Below are 17,713 nucleotides of genomic sequence, written 5' to 3' on the forward strand. Positions count from 1 at the left end.
CTATAATTAAAATGTTAAATCCCGTTTTCTTCCATTTTAAAGAAAAACACACCCTTATAAAATAAAAAAGAAAAAGTATATGGAACAAACTAATAATCAGCCAAAAATGGAACAACATAATTAATTATAATTAGTTTTATTAATTTATAATTTAATTTATTTGTTAAATTATTGTTGACCACGTTCAAAACATGAGGGAAGATATACTAGTATTAAGAGATAATCACAGAACAGATGTTTGATCATTCATTAGTTGATTCCATATTATTAATGGTAATACATGAAACATAGAAATCATATTCAAAACTATCCAATTTACAAGAAAAAGAAACACTGGTTTATCAGTTGGCTGATTCTTGGCTTATAAAAATTCACGTAAAGTAAAGTCGATATCTGAAAATTATTAGATGAAAATTTAGTCAAATTAGTTAAATCATCTAACAACTCTCAAATATCAAATATCAATTTTACGTAAAATCGACTGGATTGAATTTTCAACTTGAGTAAGACCTTAAATTTTTTTTTTTTTTTGGGCAAGTTGAAAAAGAGCAGGAAATGGAGGAAGAAGGTGAATTGAATTAGCATCTACATCGCCGTCTTCTTGGGCAGCGTTTTATTCACAAAAACTGCAAATTCATTTTTCTTCTTCTTTCTTCCAACATTCAAAACAGAATCTCCAACACACTTAACTAAGCTCCCTCCATAAATGACAAACACAGAACCACACCCTCTCACTGACAATGCCGAACAAGAACATGAAGAAGACGACGAACCAGAAGATGAAAAAGAACAAGAAGAAAACGAAGAAGAAGAAGAAGAAGACGTATTGCCAAATCTTCGAACCCCTCAGTCCGCAGCCTCGAAGCTCCGTGAGCAGCGTTTCAAGGTCGAAACGCTGGCGCGGAGACTCTCGTCGGAGATGGTCCCAATCAGAGTCCACGATGTTCTTGTAAAAGGCAACACGAAGACCAAGGATTGGGTCATCGAAGCGGAGCTCAAGGGAATCGAGACTGCCACCACCATGCAGGACCTCATGCGTGCTTGCGAAGCCGCCATTGCCAGGCTCCAGGCTCTTGAAATCTTCGATTCTTGCAAGGTCAGGCTCGAGCCTGGTCCCAAAGAGCTTCCCAATACTGCAAACGTTGTCGTTGATGTAGTTGAGTCCAACAACACCGTTTCCGGCGAATGCGGCGTTTATACCAAACCCTCGGTATCTACTTGTTCTCATTTCTTGTTTTGGATTCAAGTTTCTAGGGTTATTTTACTTGCCCGTGGATTTTTGGATGTTAGTGCCGTGTTTGCATTTGAGAAAATTGATGGCATGAATTTTGGATTTTAGAGAATTTACTGCAGAGATGATCATATATGTAGGATTGGTCATATTGGTTGATGTTTAAAGCTTATTAATGTCAACTTTTGACATATTTGTTCTCATACTTTTTTGGTAGTGTCTAGAAAAGTAAGCAGTAGAAATTTGTAAAACATTTATAAATACTTGAAAATGGTGTAAAGAAAAGGGTAGCCTGGTGCAAAGCATCCTAGTGCCACTCCCAATAGATGTAATGTAGGCAGCCTAATTTGATGCATTAGTGGCCAATTCCATGACTTGAATCCGTAGCCTTAAGATCTCACCGGGACTGTTCAACTGTTGCTCTAAGACTCCCCTTGACTTGAAATATAGGTCATTTCGAAAATTTGGCATGCCTTTGTGTGCTGTTGAATAACCATGAAGATTTGATTTTCAAAATCACAAAATTCTATGATTACTATGTTTAGAACATTTTGTTAGAAGTTGTTTTGAAGTCATTTAAACACTCATTAGACTGACTTGAATTGTAATTTAGTGAACAAAATGATATACATAATGTATTGTTGGATATGCTAATTCTAATAAGGAAAAGATTCTAATGCATCATTCTTTTCTTTCTCTTGTGGGAATCGTGCAATGATTTTTGTAGACTAGTTCTTGGACTCTTGAGTGTGCTCTGAAGTACAAGAACTTGTTGGGTTATGGTGATATATGGGATACTTCTTTGGCATACGGTGGCAGCCAAGCAACAGAGTTGAGCTTAGGGGTCTATGCGCCTCGAATTAAAAAACTGTTGAGCCCTATTGTGGCACGGATATCGTTGATTTCCCAAGATTGGCAGGAGTTTTCTTCGTATAAAGAACAGTTACTGGGTGCTTCTCTTGGATTGATCTCCACAAAGCACCATGACTTGGTTTACAGTCTTGGGTGGCGCACATTGACAGATCCATCACAAACATCATCCAGGTCTATAAGGAGGCAGCTTGGGCACGGTTTACTTTCATCTTTGAAGTATACCTTTAAAATGGACAGGAGAAATTCACCTATTAGGCCTACAAGAGGCTATGCTTTTCTCTCTACCACCCATCTTGGTGGTCTTGCACCAGATAACCGGAGTTTGCGGTTTCTCCGTCAGGTTTGATTAAATCCTTTTATTGTCTGTTGACTTATATGCTGCACTGCAAAAGTTTTAATTTGTCTGTTATTAATTACACATGATAATCTTTCTATTGAGTGATAGTGATAGAAGAACTAGAAATTATTGGAATAATCTTGGTAATATTCTTAATTGACATAGTTCGAGCATGTGGAACTATCTCCTTGGATTGGGAAAATATCAGAACCACTTCCCATATAAGATAATCTGCATTAGCATTTGTCTCTTGCTATCTCTGATGACATCATTCAGTTCAGATGATGTTGGCTGTCAAAACTAAAACTAGAGATGCTAATATATTTAACAATGTATTTGGTTAATTCAAATGGTGATTCTATCTTGAGATGATTGATTGCTTATGGTGAATTCAAATGGTGACTCTATCTTGAGATGATTGATTGCTTATGGTGCTATGCTTTTTCAATGGATTCAGTATCTTGTTGATAGTGAGCTAGATTTTAGGATTTCATTTTGCTGAAATTGTCCACATAATAACTTCACTGCTGAGTGGTGGATGTGATATTAGGCCATAAGACATTCATCCCCCAGGATAAACCTTGATGACCAAAACAGTTTAACCTTGTTTTAATGGTAAAATAGTCAGAAATTGTCCACCAAGGCAAGGCATACCTTCTGGATCTTCATATCTGTTATTTATTTTATTTTTGTTGCCCCTTTTAAAATTCTTTTTTCTTAAGTAGCTCTGTAATACTTCCAGTTCCAATGCAGGAATTTGATGTTCGTTTTGCTGTCCCCTTTGGGTTTTATAATACAGCATTGAACCTTGGGATTTCTGCCGGTGCTGTTTTTCCATGGGGACAAGGATTCATGAACAAGACATCTCCACTGCCAGAAAGGTTTTATTTGGGTGGTGACTTCTCCCCAGTTTGTACCTTAGGAGGACCAACAACATTATGGGGCTTTAAAACTAGGGGGTTAGGTCCTACTGAACCACGGAGGCAAAGTAGGGATAGAGCTGATGGTAACAACAGTGATTCCCCTGGATGGGATTTTATAGGAGGAGATCTTGCTGTTACTGCATTTGCAGACCTATCTTTTGATCTTCCAATCAAGTGGTTGAGAGAACATGGAATCCATGGACATGTTTTTGCTGGTTCGGGTAATGCTGCCAAACTAACTCAGAATGAATATAAGCAATTCTCTGCTCGAAAGTTCGTAGAATCCTTTCGAACATCGGTCGGGTGTGGAATTGTTATTCCCACACGACTCTTCCGCCTAGAGGTCAGCTTCATTTTCAACCTCTATATCTAACTAAGAAGTAGGTCACGCTACTAAAAAATGTGGGAAAATATTGAAGTGAAATGCCAATGATAGACTGCAAAATGTATGGTGGGAAGGGAAATATATTTTTTAAAGAAATCTAGATACTTTAATCTCCCCTTTCTCCCTCACTTTTCGCTCTGAGCTGAGCACTTAATACTTGCTTATAATATCATCTTCCTGAAAATCCGATCCGTCATCTGAACTTGCCGGGTGAAGTCACTTGACATTATTTCATATTTGAATTTATCATTGTAATTTAATGTATCAGAACTGGGAGATTAGCATTGTTCTTAATAATCGTTGATATTCTACTATTTTAGTTGCTTTGTACCAAAACTTATTAATCTCACCTGCACGATTCTTGTTTTTCAGGGTAACTACTTTTATATACTCAGGAAGCATGAACATGATCGAGGCAAGACTGGTTTTAGGTTCAGCTTCTCAGCTCCTTCATAATGCCTGAGATTCCTGTTCCTTCAATGTAATCTTCACTTCACACATGAACAGTTTGAATTTTCATTTTTTTTCCCCTTTATCCATACAATGTCAGGAGAGGGCACTGTTCTATGATGGTTTCGGAACATTTTTGGATTGGTTTTGCAGTTATAGTATCCCTTTTAGGGTTCATAATATAAGCCAAGCTCATTGCACGGCAAATGTGTACCAAGATTGGCATGTTTTGTTCTAGGACTTGATTGTCATTCAGAATTCACAAACTTTAGAAGTGCATCTTTTTTCTCCCTTTAAAATTATGTTACATACAAGTTATTCAGTTGTTAAGACAACGCTGTCATTATAGCATCATTTAATTCAAAACAGCTTGGGAAACAAAAAGGTTATCTGCCATCAATCAGCCAATTTTAGTTTCTTGTTTCAATCTTTCTATAGTGGCGAGTTAGGCACAAGGATAATTGCTGATCCGAAATTCCATTTTCCTCACAGAGAATTATACAAACATCACCATCATTAAAATTATATTAAAAAATTGATTCATGAGATACAAAAACTATTGAAAATCCTTTTATTTTTTGTATTAAAAATTATACAATTGTGGATTGAATCATATGTCATATATATTTTTCTATGGGAATATAGTCTGTTTCAATTTACAATTTTGTTTACTAAGACTCCCATCTTATTCCGAAATATTGTGAAACTTATGAAATTTGGTATAATAGTCATATTTATGCTTGTTGTTCAACTCTGATATGCTGGTTTGACTGAATAAAAAAATAAAATAAAATAAATAATAATAAAGCTAGGGTATTAACTATAAAAATGTTCCTTTTTTAGTTACTTTTGAATTTCATATATGTCAAGTTATGAAATTTGTGAAATTTTAAACTCAAATATAACTTGTAATTATCAAAAATACTATATACACACTAAAAATTAATTATCATATATTTATATATAAATATATATGACATTTAATTTTTTTTTTTACACGCACCATAGTTGATTAATTATATATAGGAAACATTTAAAATAAGTACACGTATATATTCTTTACAATATAAAGCATTCACAATTACACACTTTCATGTTTTTCCCTTACACCTTTTATTGAAACATTGGTTATGACTAATGGCAAGTTTGCAGATAAGTACAAGTAAATTGGGTGTAATTGTAAAACCCCATACATCAAAATCTCTGGCAAGCTATATGGATGCAATGGTGAAAAGTTAATTTAATTTTTCATATAAAAAAAAAAAGTTGTATTATATATACCTGTTTTTCTGTATATTGAATAGATTTTTTTTTTTGAATTTTTAGATGGGTGTAAAAAACTCAAATCAATTGTATCATATATACTACGGGTGCACAGACCCGGCCCGGCCTGAAGGTCCGGCCCGGTCCCGAACATTTTAGGGACTAATTTGGTGTGATTTCATCGGGTTTAGAACCGGATAAAGGTCTCCAAAATAGACCCGGTCATTATTTCGGGTCGGGTCCGGGCCATAGCTCGGGTCACCCGAAGTCGGCCCGGTGGCCCGGTCATCATACACAATTAATATTTTGTGTTATTAGTGATTGATCATGACTATTCTTATATGGAATTTAAGTATTGTAAACCTTAATATTTTGTGTTATTAGTCATTATAAGACTATAAGTTAATGTTTTATGTTTAGAATGCATAAGACTTTAGACTAATGCATAATATTGTGTTATTTGTATTAATTTAAATAGTTAGTACTATTAGACAATATTAGTATTGATTGTGGTTTTGCTTTAGTATTGATTGTGGTTATGCTTTAATTTTAAAGAAGGGTTGGTTCTTGTTATATTTTTCTAAGTAAATTTTATCATGTTAAATAATGGTTGGAGTCTTGAAAATTTGGATATTTTTACATGCTAACTTACAAGAAGGTATCAACGTAATGTAATGTTAACGGCCCGGTTTTCACCCGGTATAATTGTGGCCCGAAAGTGTATTGGTTTCATCGGGTCTAAGGTCGGGTTCGGATCTAATAAATAGACCCGGTTTATATTTCGGATCGGATCTATGTCCCATCAAACCCGGTTTCACCCGACCCATGTGCACCCATAATATATACACACTATCTAGTAAGAGGTGTCAAATGATAAAAACAAATTAAAAAAAAAAATTTGTCTTTGAAATTTTTCAAAAATATTAACAATAATTTTAAGTTTTACTTTTATCATAAAATTTTTTTATTTACATCGAAAATATTTTTGCTAGCTAATTTTTTAAAAAGTTTAAAGATCAATTTAGCAACAATTTTATAAGAACAACCTTTAACACAATAAGTCGAATATAAAGTTCTATCATTGGCAATCAGAAATACAATTGATGTAAAATGAAAATTTTTAAGACAAAATTAAAATAAAATAATATTTAATAAATTTTTAAATTTTTTCCAATTTTCAATGCTAAAAAAAAGCGTAAATAACAAGAATGTTTACTAAAGAAATGTGATTAAATCCAACCAAAAAAAATTAAAATATTTTGACAACTTGTGTAATTAAATCATCTAACGATTATTTTCTAATGAGAAATCATTGTAACAAACTTATAAGAATGACAAGAAGAATATACATAATACATGTATGACTCAAAGAGAATGATGAGGCTGAGAGCAACATCTATTGAGCAACCTTAACAATGCATCAGCCTTCCTTCTAGCTCTCAATGAACCATGAGCAGCCAAGCTTTGAAGCGACGGCACGCTCCTTGGATTCGCCAGCAACCGCCGCGCAACCACCTCGGTCTCTTCCTTGCACAATCCTAGAAGAAGTGTTATAGAATTTTCCTTCCCTTTGACTGATCCAAATCTTAGAAGATCAATGAGAAGTGGCACCAACTCTCTACTATTCCTTATTTCTTTTAGTCCTTGTGAGCATCCAAGTAACAAAGCAAGAACTGATAATGCATCATCAGTAATGCTAGCTTTATCATCCATTAGCAATTCAATAAGCACATCAACTGCACCAGAACTCACAATTATTGATTTGTTTGGATTGTAAACTGCAAGATTGAATAGTGCAGTTGCTGCATCTCTTTTCCCAATTGGTGTGCCTTCTTTCAAGAGGAGGACTAATGCAGGAACCGCCCTTGGCCGCGCTCCGATTTGAACCTTGCAGTCATCTAACATACTCAAGCTGAATATTGTTGCTGCAGCATTCTCTCTGGCTTCCATTGTTCTCCCTTGTTCTAGAACTTGGACTATTTTGTCCACTGCGCCGGCCGACATGAGCAGAACCTTGTTGTTATCATAGATTGATAGGTTGAACATGGCAGTCACTGCATGTTCCTGGATTCTTGGATCATGTGATCCAAGTAGTGTTACCAGAAAAGGAATAGCACCTACCTCAGCTATGATTCGCCGGTTGTCCATGCCGGTTTTCGCCAGTAAACGAAGCTCATAGGCAGCTTGTCTTTGTGTGTCAGCTGAGCCTGTTGCCAATTTTCCAACCAGAAACTCTGCTGTCATTTTCACAGCATCTGCACCCGCTTTGTTGGCAGAGATGTGATCAATAGCGCCGTCATTTGAGTTCTTCTTATTGCTCTTTTCCTCGGAAACTGAAGAATTAGGCTCATTCAATGGAACATTGTTGTCATAGCACCATTGCTGAACAAGACTTTTCAGTGCATAGTTTGGTATCAGAGCAGTGTGGATTAGCCTCTGTCCACTTTTGGGGCAAGTATGGTGGCCAGAGTTTATCCACTGCGCAATCGAATTTCGATCATATGTGTGGCCGGATGAAACAATCACAGGATCTCTCATTAAGTCAAGTGAAATTGGGCAGCGAAATTCGTCAGGAATTGACATGGATTGAGAAGATGAAGAACTATCATTGACTTTGTTGTACAAATATGAACAAGATTCTTTCTTACTTTCTTCATTTTCTCCATCTCTGAAAATCATTGATTTGGAATAAGAAACAAGAGATATGAGGTTGTTTATGTTTGACACAACCACTAGTCCTCCTGTTCCTGCTTGATTCTGAGCTTCAATCTCCAACTTTGAAATTTCTATATCATAATCTGATATAGTTCTCAAACCAATGCTACTTAACAGTTCTTCCATTTTACCAAAATCCATATAGCCCTTGTTCTTCTTGTTTTGCATCATGTTGTTGGCCATTACTTCTAGAAGCATTTCTCTTCTTTGGAGCTCTCTAGGATCAATGGTTAACTCGGCTCGCTTCGCTTGTTTGTGAAGAAGATCCACTTGCTCCCTTATATCTGCAGTTATGTTGAGCAATCTAAGAGGCAAGATATCAAGGGCTCTTCCCATCTCTTTAACAAGAACATAGAATTGGTTTGAGATGAATTCTAACTGAATCAGGCCCCAAAGGGTGCTTGCATCTTTGATTTCTTGGATCAAAACCTTACCCCTTGTGATCACTGATAAAAGCTCAGTGAAGCAAAGAGTTGAAGAAGGAGGGAGTGGTGTTTCTGCCTCTTGAATCTCTTCAAACAATGAAGAGAGAAGCTTGATCCTCCTTATCATGGATGAGACATTCCTCATTTGCACAAATGGAAGCTTCTCTATTGAGACAACTTCATTGGATATGTGAACCAAAGAATCTAACAATGTCTCAGTTGGTAACAATCCTGGTGAAGAGATAGTCATAGTGGATAGAGTAAGAGCATCACAATCCATAGTTGTTCCTCACATTATAAAGCATAAATGTTTATGATCATTCTTAGTGTTATGGTTGACAAAGTAATAAGCTTGTTAATTGGATTTTAAATAAAATATAATAATGTCAAGTGTTGCTGAATGAAATGCATGGGACCTTGACTCTTTCTGTTTGTCCAATTATTGCTAAGGACAAGAAGGAAAAAACATTGGAGGAGACTTGAGGATTCATAAGTTGCTGCCATTTGGAGGATTTTCCTGCCTTGCAACATTTTCTTATTCAAGCCTTAGATATTTTAGTTTATTTGATGAGCCATGTCAAACATAATTTTCAATTGTTTTCTTTACTTAGGGATATTTTTGTCCTATCTCACAAATGAATATTCTTTATAGCGTCTGCAACTTGACTATTCAATTTCAATATATATGTGTACATTCTTTTGGAAAATTATTTTATAACATCAAATTTATATTTATATTTAATTCTCTTCAATATATTTTGGTGTAGTCGTTGCTCTAACAGATAAACTCTTCTTCTTCCCCTCTATTTAGAAATTAGAATACAAGACATACAAAAACAAACTCTGATAATTTAGTATAGAATAAATTTCTACTTTATAATATTAAAAAACATCACACTTTCCATGGTTGTATTAAAAATAAAATATAACATATTGTGACTGCTGAAAGCCTAAACGGCTGATTCTAAATATTCTACCACACCACTATCATTTCTAATATAATTTATAGAATGATATTATATGTATTATTTTTATACATATTTTTTGTATGTTTTTTATTTTAATATTAAAAATGATTGATAATGAGAACAAAAATAAAAATTGTCTTTTATATCATTAAAAAATGTGTAAAGAAAAGTATGAAAAAAAGAATGATGCAAACATTATTTTTCTAATTTATATTATGACACTTTTGTCTTTTGTGCAGAGTCCATTGTGACTTGTGAGTTGTGACATCCATAAAGAATAATGCCTCAACCGAATGTACCTAGTATCTACACCCATATTAGATACTATAAGCAACACAAAGGGTTGCTAACAAAAATAAATATCTGGCTGTCATAACAGATTAGCATTCCATTTTTTAAGGGATAAGAAATACTATTGGTGTGCAATTCCTTGTAAGCTAGTAACCACAATAGTAGATTCGTTCCACATTTCGGCAAACATGAAGTGGCTATAGTAAGCATTATAATGAATTCTTCAAGTTTAAAATTGATTAAAAGAGGTCAGCTTTAGATTTTGCTCATCATTGTAGCAAAAGGACACCTTAAGCTGCTTCCTCTGACTTTGAATAGGCCAAATTGCCTCCGGTTCTATTATACAGTTTTTTTATAATCATAACTTGTCACAATAAAGTGAAACTAATGTGTGCTTAGTAAAGTAAGTGCGTGTGCACTTGTAACAAAGATAGGTAATTCGGTAATTCCCAAAAAATTAAAAAATAACAAAATATATAAATTTCATCAACCAAATGTTCAAATCCCACAACAATAAATTAGAAAACAATCAAGGAAAAGTCAATATTAAATTAGATAATTATGCCTAAATGCAATATTACAAATTTTATTTACCTTTAAATTCTTATCTTTTTTTATATTATAGAAAAGCTTATGCATACGGAAAAGGGAAAAGAAAATAAGAGAATATAATAATATTGATGCATATTGCATTCATACTTTTCCCACAAGGCCAAGAGTAGTCTATTTGTAACAAAATAAATATAATCATTTTATATTTGGCACATATATAGTTTACTGAGTCCTAAGAACTCCAATGTGTAGTAAAACATTTTGTCTAAAATTATTCTCCTTTTTTCATGTTAAAGCGTTTTACATGTCCAAGAGAGCATGATGCTTTTCATAAGTGTTAAGTGTTACTAGGTCCAATAACAAACCAAAATTTCTTTGCCTTGGGACTGAACTGCAAATGGCAACATCACAAAACTATAACCTATTGATTTACCATCTGAGACATACATAGAACCTCCCATATCAGTATTACAACATTCTTTAAAGATATCTGCTTGATCTTTAATATGAACCGCTCGCCAATGAAAACCTTACTCAACTTCTTTGATAATTCTTCGTCTCCGTAGTGGTTGCGTCGTAATGCTCCCTGGTGCACTGTGAGCTTTCCTCCTCTCTTGTTTTCTTTTCCTGGCATCTGCCATGGCACGCATCAAAGCCGCAGCTTTGTATATTGGCTTGGGCAAGTGCCTATGCCTGTTAAGAAAAAGAAAAGAAAATAAGTACAAAGTAGAAAGTATTGCTTGTCAGCAGTTGAGGTTCACAAAATTGTTTGATCAAATCTTACCTAGCAATACGCTTAACTTCAGGCAGGTGCATATAACGTTTCTTAATGGCTGCATGATACTCATGCTTCTTCCGTTCCCTTGGGAGAACCTATATCATGAACACAACATCATAATCCTCAGGAGGGAAGGGTCTTACAATAGGAATAAGTGGCCAAGATGCTCCACAACTAGAGATGACAGATTTTGCCATAAAAATAGAGAACGACTCATCAATGAAAATCAACTACGCCATAAGTAGATCAACTAAACTAGACCTTGTGATTTTGGATGCGAAATTATCACAACAATGGATCCTTGAGCAGGAATGTGGTGTGTATCTCAAATAAATTTTCCTTTTGTAAGGGGGGAAAAGAAATAAAAAGAGATCCATACTCAAGTGTAAACGAAGAATCATATAGGCAGACACAAAACAATATATTTTCCATATGAAGCAGTGGTTTACGGCTGGATGCATCTATGAATTTGATAGTAGATGTAAAGAAGTCTTACAACTCCAAGTTGTTCTGATGCCTTAGCCTTCCAAAGCCTGAGATTAGTATCATCACTTCCAGATATCACGTAACTTCCATCACCGCTGAACTTGACACAGAATACCCTGATAAACAAAGAAAATATCAACTTTTAGTGACCTCTATACAAAAATAAATAAATAAAAATAAAAAATAACAAAAAACCCCTCAATTCAAGATTTATAAACTACACAAACCTTTGCATTCTCTTAGTATGATAAATCTCCCTGCTGTGACCACTGTTATAATGGAAAAGCCTCACCTGGAAAAGACCAATAGTTGAAGCATAAAAATATAGTTACGTAACAACATAAGTCAAAGGACAAAGGATTAAAATGAAGTCCAAGTGAACTAACTGTTCTGTCATACGATCCAGTCACAAATTCTCGACCAGTCGGTGAATAGTCAATGTCCATCCTGTAGAACAAAATATGAATAATATGGTTGATAAGTTCTAGAATTATGAAAGAGAAGAAGATAGCAAATATTTAGGGAAAATTGATCTCACACTGCAGAAACATGATCTGTATGAACACATTTGGCTTCATCTAACTTTCTAGCATCATAGCTATAGCAATTTCCATCTTCATTTGCCTGCATGGTAACGCAATTTGTCCATAAGAATACAAATAATAATTGAAAAGATAGAATTTCAAAAACACAGATAAATATTTTAGAAGTTAGCTACAACCAAAATCTTAATACAATAATAGCTTAAAAAAACACTGGTTAAATTCATCTCATGAACTTACAGCTGTGAAATTTATTGGTTCCATTGGGTTCCATGCTATCGAATTTGTTTTGGTCTGCCACATAGTGAAAAAAGGTCAGTATAGTCGTGAACTAAGTAATTTGGATAAAAATGCAAACAGAAAGAACAAATATGATGATGATAGCAAGAATGCAATAGAGAATTACCAATGATATAGTCTACTGTGAAGTAGAAGTAAATAAGAGAATAAGTTACTAAAGTAAAGTAAAATTGATTGCTCGACTTAGGAAAATGAAAATCTACACCTGTGTTGAAATTGAAACTAATTATACAGAATAATTACCATCATTATCATTTTTGTCACTGGAGTAGCCATACGTAGATCGTATAACATTATACCTCGGTCACTACAATAATAAAACAGGTTAGACAAATAAATAACTCATGACAAATTCAAACTCAAACATTACATACGCAGACGGGCAGGAACTCATGCATCGTGTCGGGGAAACAGAAGTAAAATGACCCAACTACTTATGTTCTAGCATGGGATGAATCATACAAGTCCTTTGAAATCTTGCACAACATCCAAGGCAAATGAAGTAGATAGTATAACTTTAATTATTTTACTTTAAAATTGTGACTATTTTATATCATCCATACAAGTCCACTGTTCTAAAATCACTTTAAAAACTCATTCGCAAACAATAAATTCTTTCCACTTCGATTCTGTCAAAATTAAAACAGAACATACCCAAGTTCTCAGTAACAGGGTTTAGATAACAGAGATGGAATATCTCAATAAGAATATTGTATTCAAACAAGCAGATTATCAAGTTAATAAATACTAGAGAGAGAGAGAGAGAGAGAGAAAAAAATCAACAAGAATGGCAAAAAATAAGCAAAGCAGTAAACAGAAGCAAAAAGAAAAAAGAAGGGCAAAATAGATCAGGACATTTACAAGGAAAGGGGGAGGGGGGGTTTGGATTTTAATTATTGATATAAACAATTACTGAATGGTTATCTATTACGATTCCCACATACCTAGCAGATGCTACTAGGAGATTTGGTTCTCCGGGATTAAACCGAACCGAAATTACTGAATCTGTTCCCCACTGAAAACTGTTTATAGGCTCAGATCTGCAATATGAAAGACAAACTAATAAAAAAAATTCTAAAGGGAAAAAAGATTAAGAAAATGGGTAAGTTCTTTGTCCGAAATAAATAAACTGATACCTGTTGTGATTCCATATATCTACTTGGGCACCAGCTGTGGCAAAAAGTTCACCATCCCACTGGTGATCAACAGCCCTAAACATTCAAGAGCAAGCTACACTTAAAAATAATATTAAACCAAGTTTCAATGTTTTCCTGGTGAATCACACCAATACTTACAAAAATGCATTCTTCCCAACATGAACACTTGCTGGCTGCAGAAGAGTGTTTGCAAAATTGTGTGAGGAAGAATAACCGGTGAAAAAGGAATAGGAAAACTTAATCTGCAGCATAACATCTTACCTCTACAGAATTCTTAGTTGAGTGACCCAACTCCATAAGATTATCAACAGAAGTATTCCAAAGTCTAACACTGTACTCCAAAACAAAAAATGCAGTTTATATCAGAAGAGCTAACCATCGAAGTTAAATGTTATAGTCATGATAGCTTAATAGGATTTGATAAAAGATTAAAACGGTTGATCTTACGTGCAATCAGTACCACATGACACAAGCATGCGCCCATCTGTTGATACAGTCAAGCCTCGGACAGCACCTTGATGACCAGGAAACTGACAAACTGTGCGCCTTTTTCATTGATAAATAGAATCAACAAAAAATATTTAGATACGATGGGTACAGTCATAGGCTAATTGATTAGAAAATGCAGACAGAAACAGAAAAATAAATATAAGAAACCCAATTACCTGGAAGCTATATCCCAGAGACGAATATCTGCGCATACAGCAAAGATAAATGTTACTTGTTCCCAAAATATAAGCAACCCTCCTCTCATTTATCATAGTTTGCATACGAATTTAAGACGTAAAATCAATTAAGCGTACTCTAAGGAAAAGTTACGATGCATTACTTAACAACTATATCAAAGGAAAATCAATCTTAAAACCAGCAAAACTGACAGAGACAGACATAATTGTAAAGAACAGATGCATTACTATATTGGGAAAAAAATTGTATTATATAAAGCCCTAATGTGTAGATGATTCTTTACAATCAGAATTCACTCTTGCTGTTTCTTTCAATAGCCCAAGTGCTAAAAGCATAAATTTTCAGCCAAATTTTCCCATACAATGGAACATTCATATACTCATGAGAAAGAAACAAGGAAGAATTGAAGTACCTCCATCCATTGCACCAGAAAATATCCATTTCAATTGGGTAGGATTCTTAGCCATACAGGAAACCCCATCTATATGCCCATCCATTGCACCTATAAACGGTCTTGCAAAAATCTACTCAACCACATAATAAGAAGGAAAAGAAAAAAAAAATAAGAGACAAAGTAAAGCCATATGCCCATAACTCTTTATGTTAGTTACACACATCAAAGCCATCTCAAACAACTCAAATTAAAAATGGAAAAAAAAAATTCGCATTCAACTATCATATTTTCTCGAATTAATTGAAAGAAAGAAAAAGAGAAGCGAACCTTGTCCAACTTGACAGCATTGAGAGCACGGACATACTCAACAGCTTTCTCTTGAGTACGAAGGTTGGGATCGTAGTTGCGGAATACCCTCTTCAATAATAACAAGAATGTTAGGTTAAATAGTGAATGAGAAAGAGACACGGAAAACAAATAGCAGTTTATTGAAGGAGTGAATACCTGAAGGTCTTGGCTTCGTTCCCGGGTGAATTCATCAACAGAACGAGATATAACTTTGACCTTCATTCTTCTGCAATCTGTCTAATCTAATAAAGCAGCAGCTAAAACAATAACATGAACAGCACTCACTCTATCTATGTTCCCCAGCGAGCTGAAGAAGCAGAGACAGAAACCACGGCGACGGCGAATGCGACTGAGAACCGAGCAGACGGTGGCCGCTCACGACCAAGGGTGGAGTCTGCTAATTTTTTAGCCTGCTGCCACTGTCGAGGGTTTAAGGGGTTTTTTATTTATTTATTTATTTTGGTCTGGATGTTTTATTTTTGTTAACAGTTTTTTTTTTGTCAGGGAGTGCTTTCGTTTTTTTTTTACTTGGCCTTGGGCCAGAAAACTGACCCGGCCTAACACCCAAAACCCGAATTCGCCCAGCGACCCAACCCCCTAATGCCCGACCCTAATCGAAGCTCTTCTCTTCTTCCTCGAAGCCAATGTCTCGACGCTCCGCCGTTGTCATCGAAACTTCCATCAGAAACTCGGGGACTTGATGCATGGAGCTGATGTCGTAGTCGGTCCTCCTCAGTGATGTCACCATCCGGAATTCGCAGCTTTTCGTTTATCAATTGATTCAATTCTCTCAGAAAAGGAGGAGGTTGAGAAGGTGCTCCTGTTTTTTTCTTGGTCAGGGAAGGCTTCAATCATGTGAAAATTTGTTGGCCTAGCCCAATAAGAGTAGGGTGGGGGGAATCGACTAAAGGGTGATAGTTGCCAGTTGGACCCAAAACAATTTGATAGCCTTTAATATTTTTTAGTTGTCTCTCACACTATTATTCAATCAAAAAAATCAATGACTAATTTATTACGAATTTTAATTTTAATTTTTATTGGTTTGCATATGAAAAAGTTTGGTTCATTATGAAATATGAACAAATTTGATATACAATCTTTAATTTTAAAACTTAAATTGAGTTATTTAATACAATTTAAAAGTCAATTTAAGTCACTTGCAATAATAACATACATTTGGACAAATAATATTACGACATATAACATCAATTTAATGCGTGAATAAATCATGTTATAACATATAACACTATCATTTATTTTGATATATTACGTGTAATTAATTAACACATGGACAAATTATATTTTATATGTAATACTAATTGTACACATTAATGTCACGTTAGTATGTTATTAATAAAAATAAAAATTTAAATTCAAATTAAAGGTAATTGAAAATTTAGAAAACCAAATTTAAGATTTAAATTATAAATAAATTATAAATTTGGTAAAGTAGTCCATCATCACTTCCTAGCCTTTGTTTTAACCTCCCACATATGAGAGTAGCTTTACTCAAACATCTTAATTATTAGGAGCAAGAATAAAAAAAGAAATATGAGTGTTTTTTTAATTTATGAATGATATTTATCTAGACTTGTGTTTATAGAATATGAGTTCAGTTCATCTTTCTTTTAATAGACAAATTATATTTAAGTTGGATCTAACAAAATTAGCTCATTAGTATTAAATCCAATCTATAAAGTTTAATTTTGTTGATTAGACTGACTTAGATACGAGCTTTTAAAATTCGTAATCGACCTGACTTGGGGAGTAAGATAAGTGCTCAATTGCGTTACTTTGATGATAATTACTTTTAATATAAAAAATATATCTCTAAAAAATGACTAAATCTTACATTGCTATTTTATAAATACCCCAACACATATATTTTAACGAATCTATTTTTTATATAAAATTTACTAAAATTCTTACTAACTTAAGTATCAAAATCATTTGTAGATATCTTATTACCGTTCAAACTTAAACGTTAAAATCTTCATCTACTCTTAAAAACGTTTGAATCTCACAACCATATCCAAAATTATTACCTCGGAACAATACTAAATATAAATTATCCTTTGATATTATTACATGTGAACTGTATATATTAAAAAAATTAACATGATAACTATAAAAATTTCATTGTTAATTGTTAAAATAGCCAAGATATAACATTATTATTCTTTTAAATAAAAAAAATTATTAAAAAGGAGAAAAGGATATTATAACCTGAGAGGATGACTGGACAAATATGGTGCTCACATCACAAACGAAGAAAAAAAAAAGGGTCAAACGGAATTTCACTTTTCAATCTTTCACCACATATACGAAAAGGAAAAAATATTCTTAAAAAAGTGATGATATTATGAATTTCACATATTCCAGACTATTCCATATAAACTTGAGTTGTGAAGAATGCATAGAACAAAAAAATGGACCAAATGATCTAAGAAGGTTGGAACTATCCCTACTCTATTTAGCTCCTATGTTTTACTTTCCCTTACGGATTTGAACCACCAGATTCTACTTTTCCCAACCATTTCATTTGCTCCAAAGTTCAAAGTGAATTTGATTCCAAAAAACCAAAGCAAATAATAGAGGGAGAAAGTAC

The 17,713-nt window shown here is 34.1% G+C and overlaps 3 protein-coding genes across 3 annotated transcripts; 1 reads left to right on the plus strand and 2 right to left on the minus strand.

The window, feature by feature from the left end:
• The first annotated feature begins 483 nt into the window (after nt 1-483).
• Nucleotides 484-4,529, plus strand: LOC112702346 (uncharacterized). The gene is made up of 4 exons (XM_025753343.3): nt 484-1,210; nt 1,959-2,444; nt 3,195-3,707; nt 4,122-4,529. The coding sequence occupies exons 1-4, from the start codon at nt 707-709 to the stop codon at nt 4,203-4,205; spliced, it is 1,587 nt and encodes a 528-aa protein (XP_025609128.1). The 5' UTR covers nt 484-706; the 3' UTR covers nt 4,206-4,529.
• A 2,144-nt stretch (nt 4,530-6,673) lies between these two features.
• Nucleotides 6,674-8,992, minus strand: LOC112702347 (U-box domain-containing protein 1-like). Its single transcript, XM_025753344.3, has one exon. The coding sequence runs from the start codon at nt 8,880-8,882 to the stop codon at nt 6,828-6,830; it is 2,055 nt and encodes a 684-aa protein (XP_025609129.1). The 5' UTR covers nt 8,883-8,992; the 3' UTR covers nt 6,674-6,827.
• Nucleotides 8,993-10,662: 1,670 nt separating this feature from the next.
• LOC112702348 (uncharacterized) lies at nt 10,663-15,982 on the minus strand. Its single transcript, XM_025753345.2, has 17 exons — nt 15,262-15,982; nt 15,085-15,174; nt 14,776-14,887; nt 14,342-14,369; nt 14,124-14,222; nt 13,938-14,007; nt 13,815-13,849; nt 13,656-13,730; nt 13,464-13,559; nt 12,763-12,826; nt 12,460-12,513; nt 12,216-12,301; nt 12,064-12,124; nt 11,905-11,969; nt 11,688-11,793; nt 11,198-11,286; nt 10,663-11,106 (listed from the first exon to the last, which is right to left on the minus strand). Exons 1-17 carry the CDS (start codon nt 15,325-15,327, stop codon nt 10,944-10,946), a joined length of 1,359 nt encoding a protein of 452 aa, XP_025609130.1. The 5' UTR covers nt 15,328-15,982; the 3' UTR covers nt 10,663-10,943.
• Nucleotides 15,983-17,713: the final 1,731 nt, after the last annotated feature.

Source organism: Arachis hypogaea, chromosome 7 (assembly GCF_003086295.3).
Source record: "Arachis hypogaea cultivar Tifrunner chromosome 7, arahy.Tifrunner.gnm2.J5K5, whole genome shotgun sequence".
Lineage (NCBI taxonomy): Eukaryota > Viridiplantae > Streptophyta > Magnoliopsida > Fabales > Fabaceae > Arachis > Arachis hypogaea.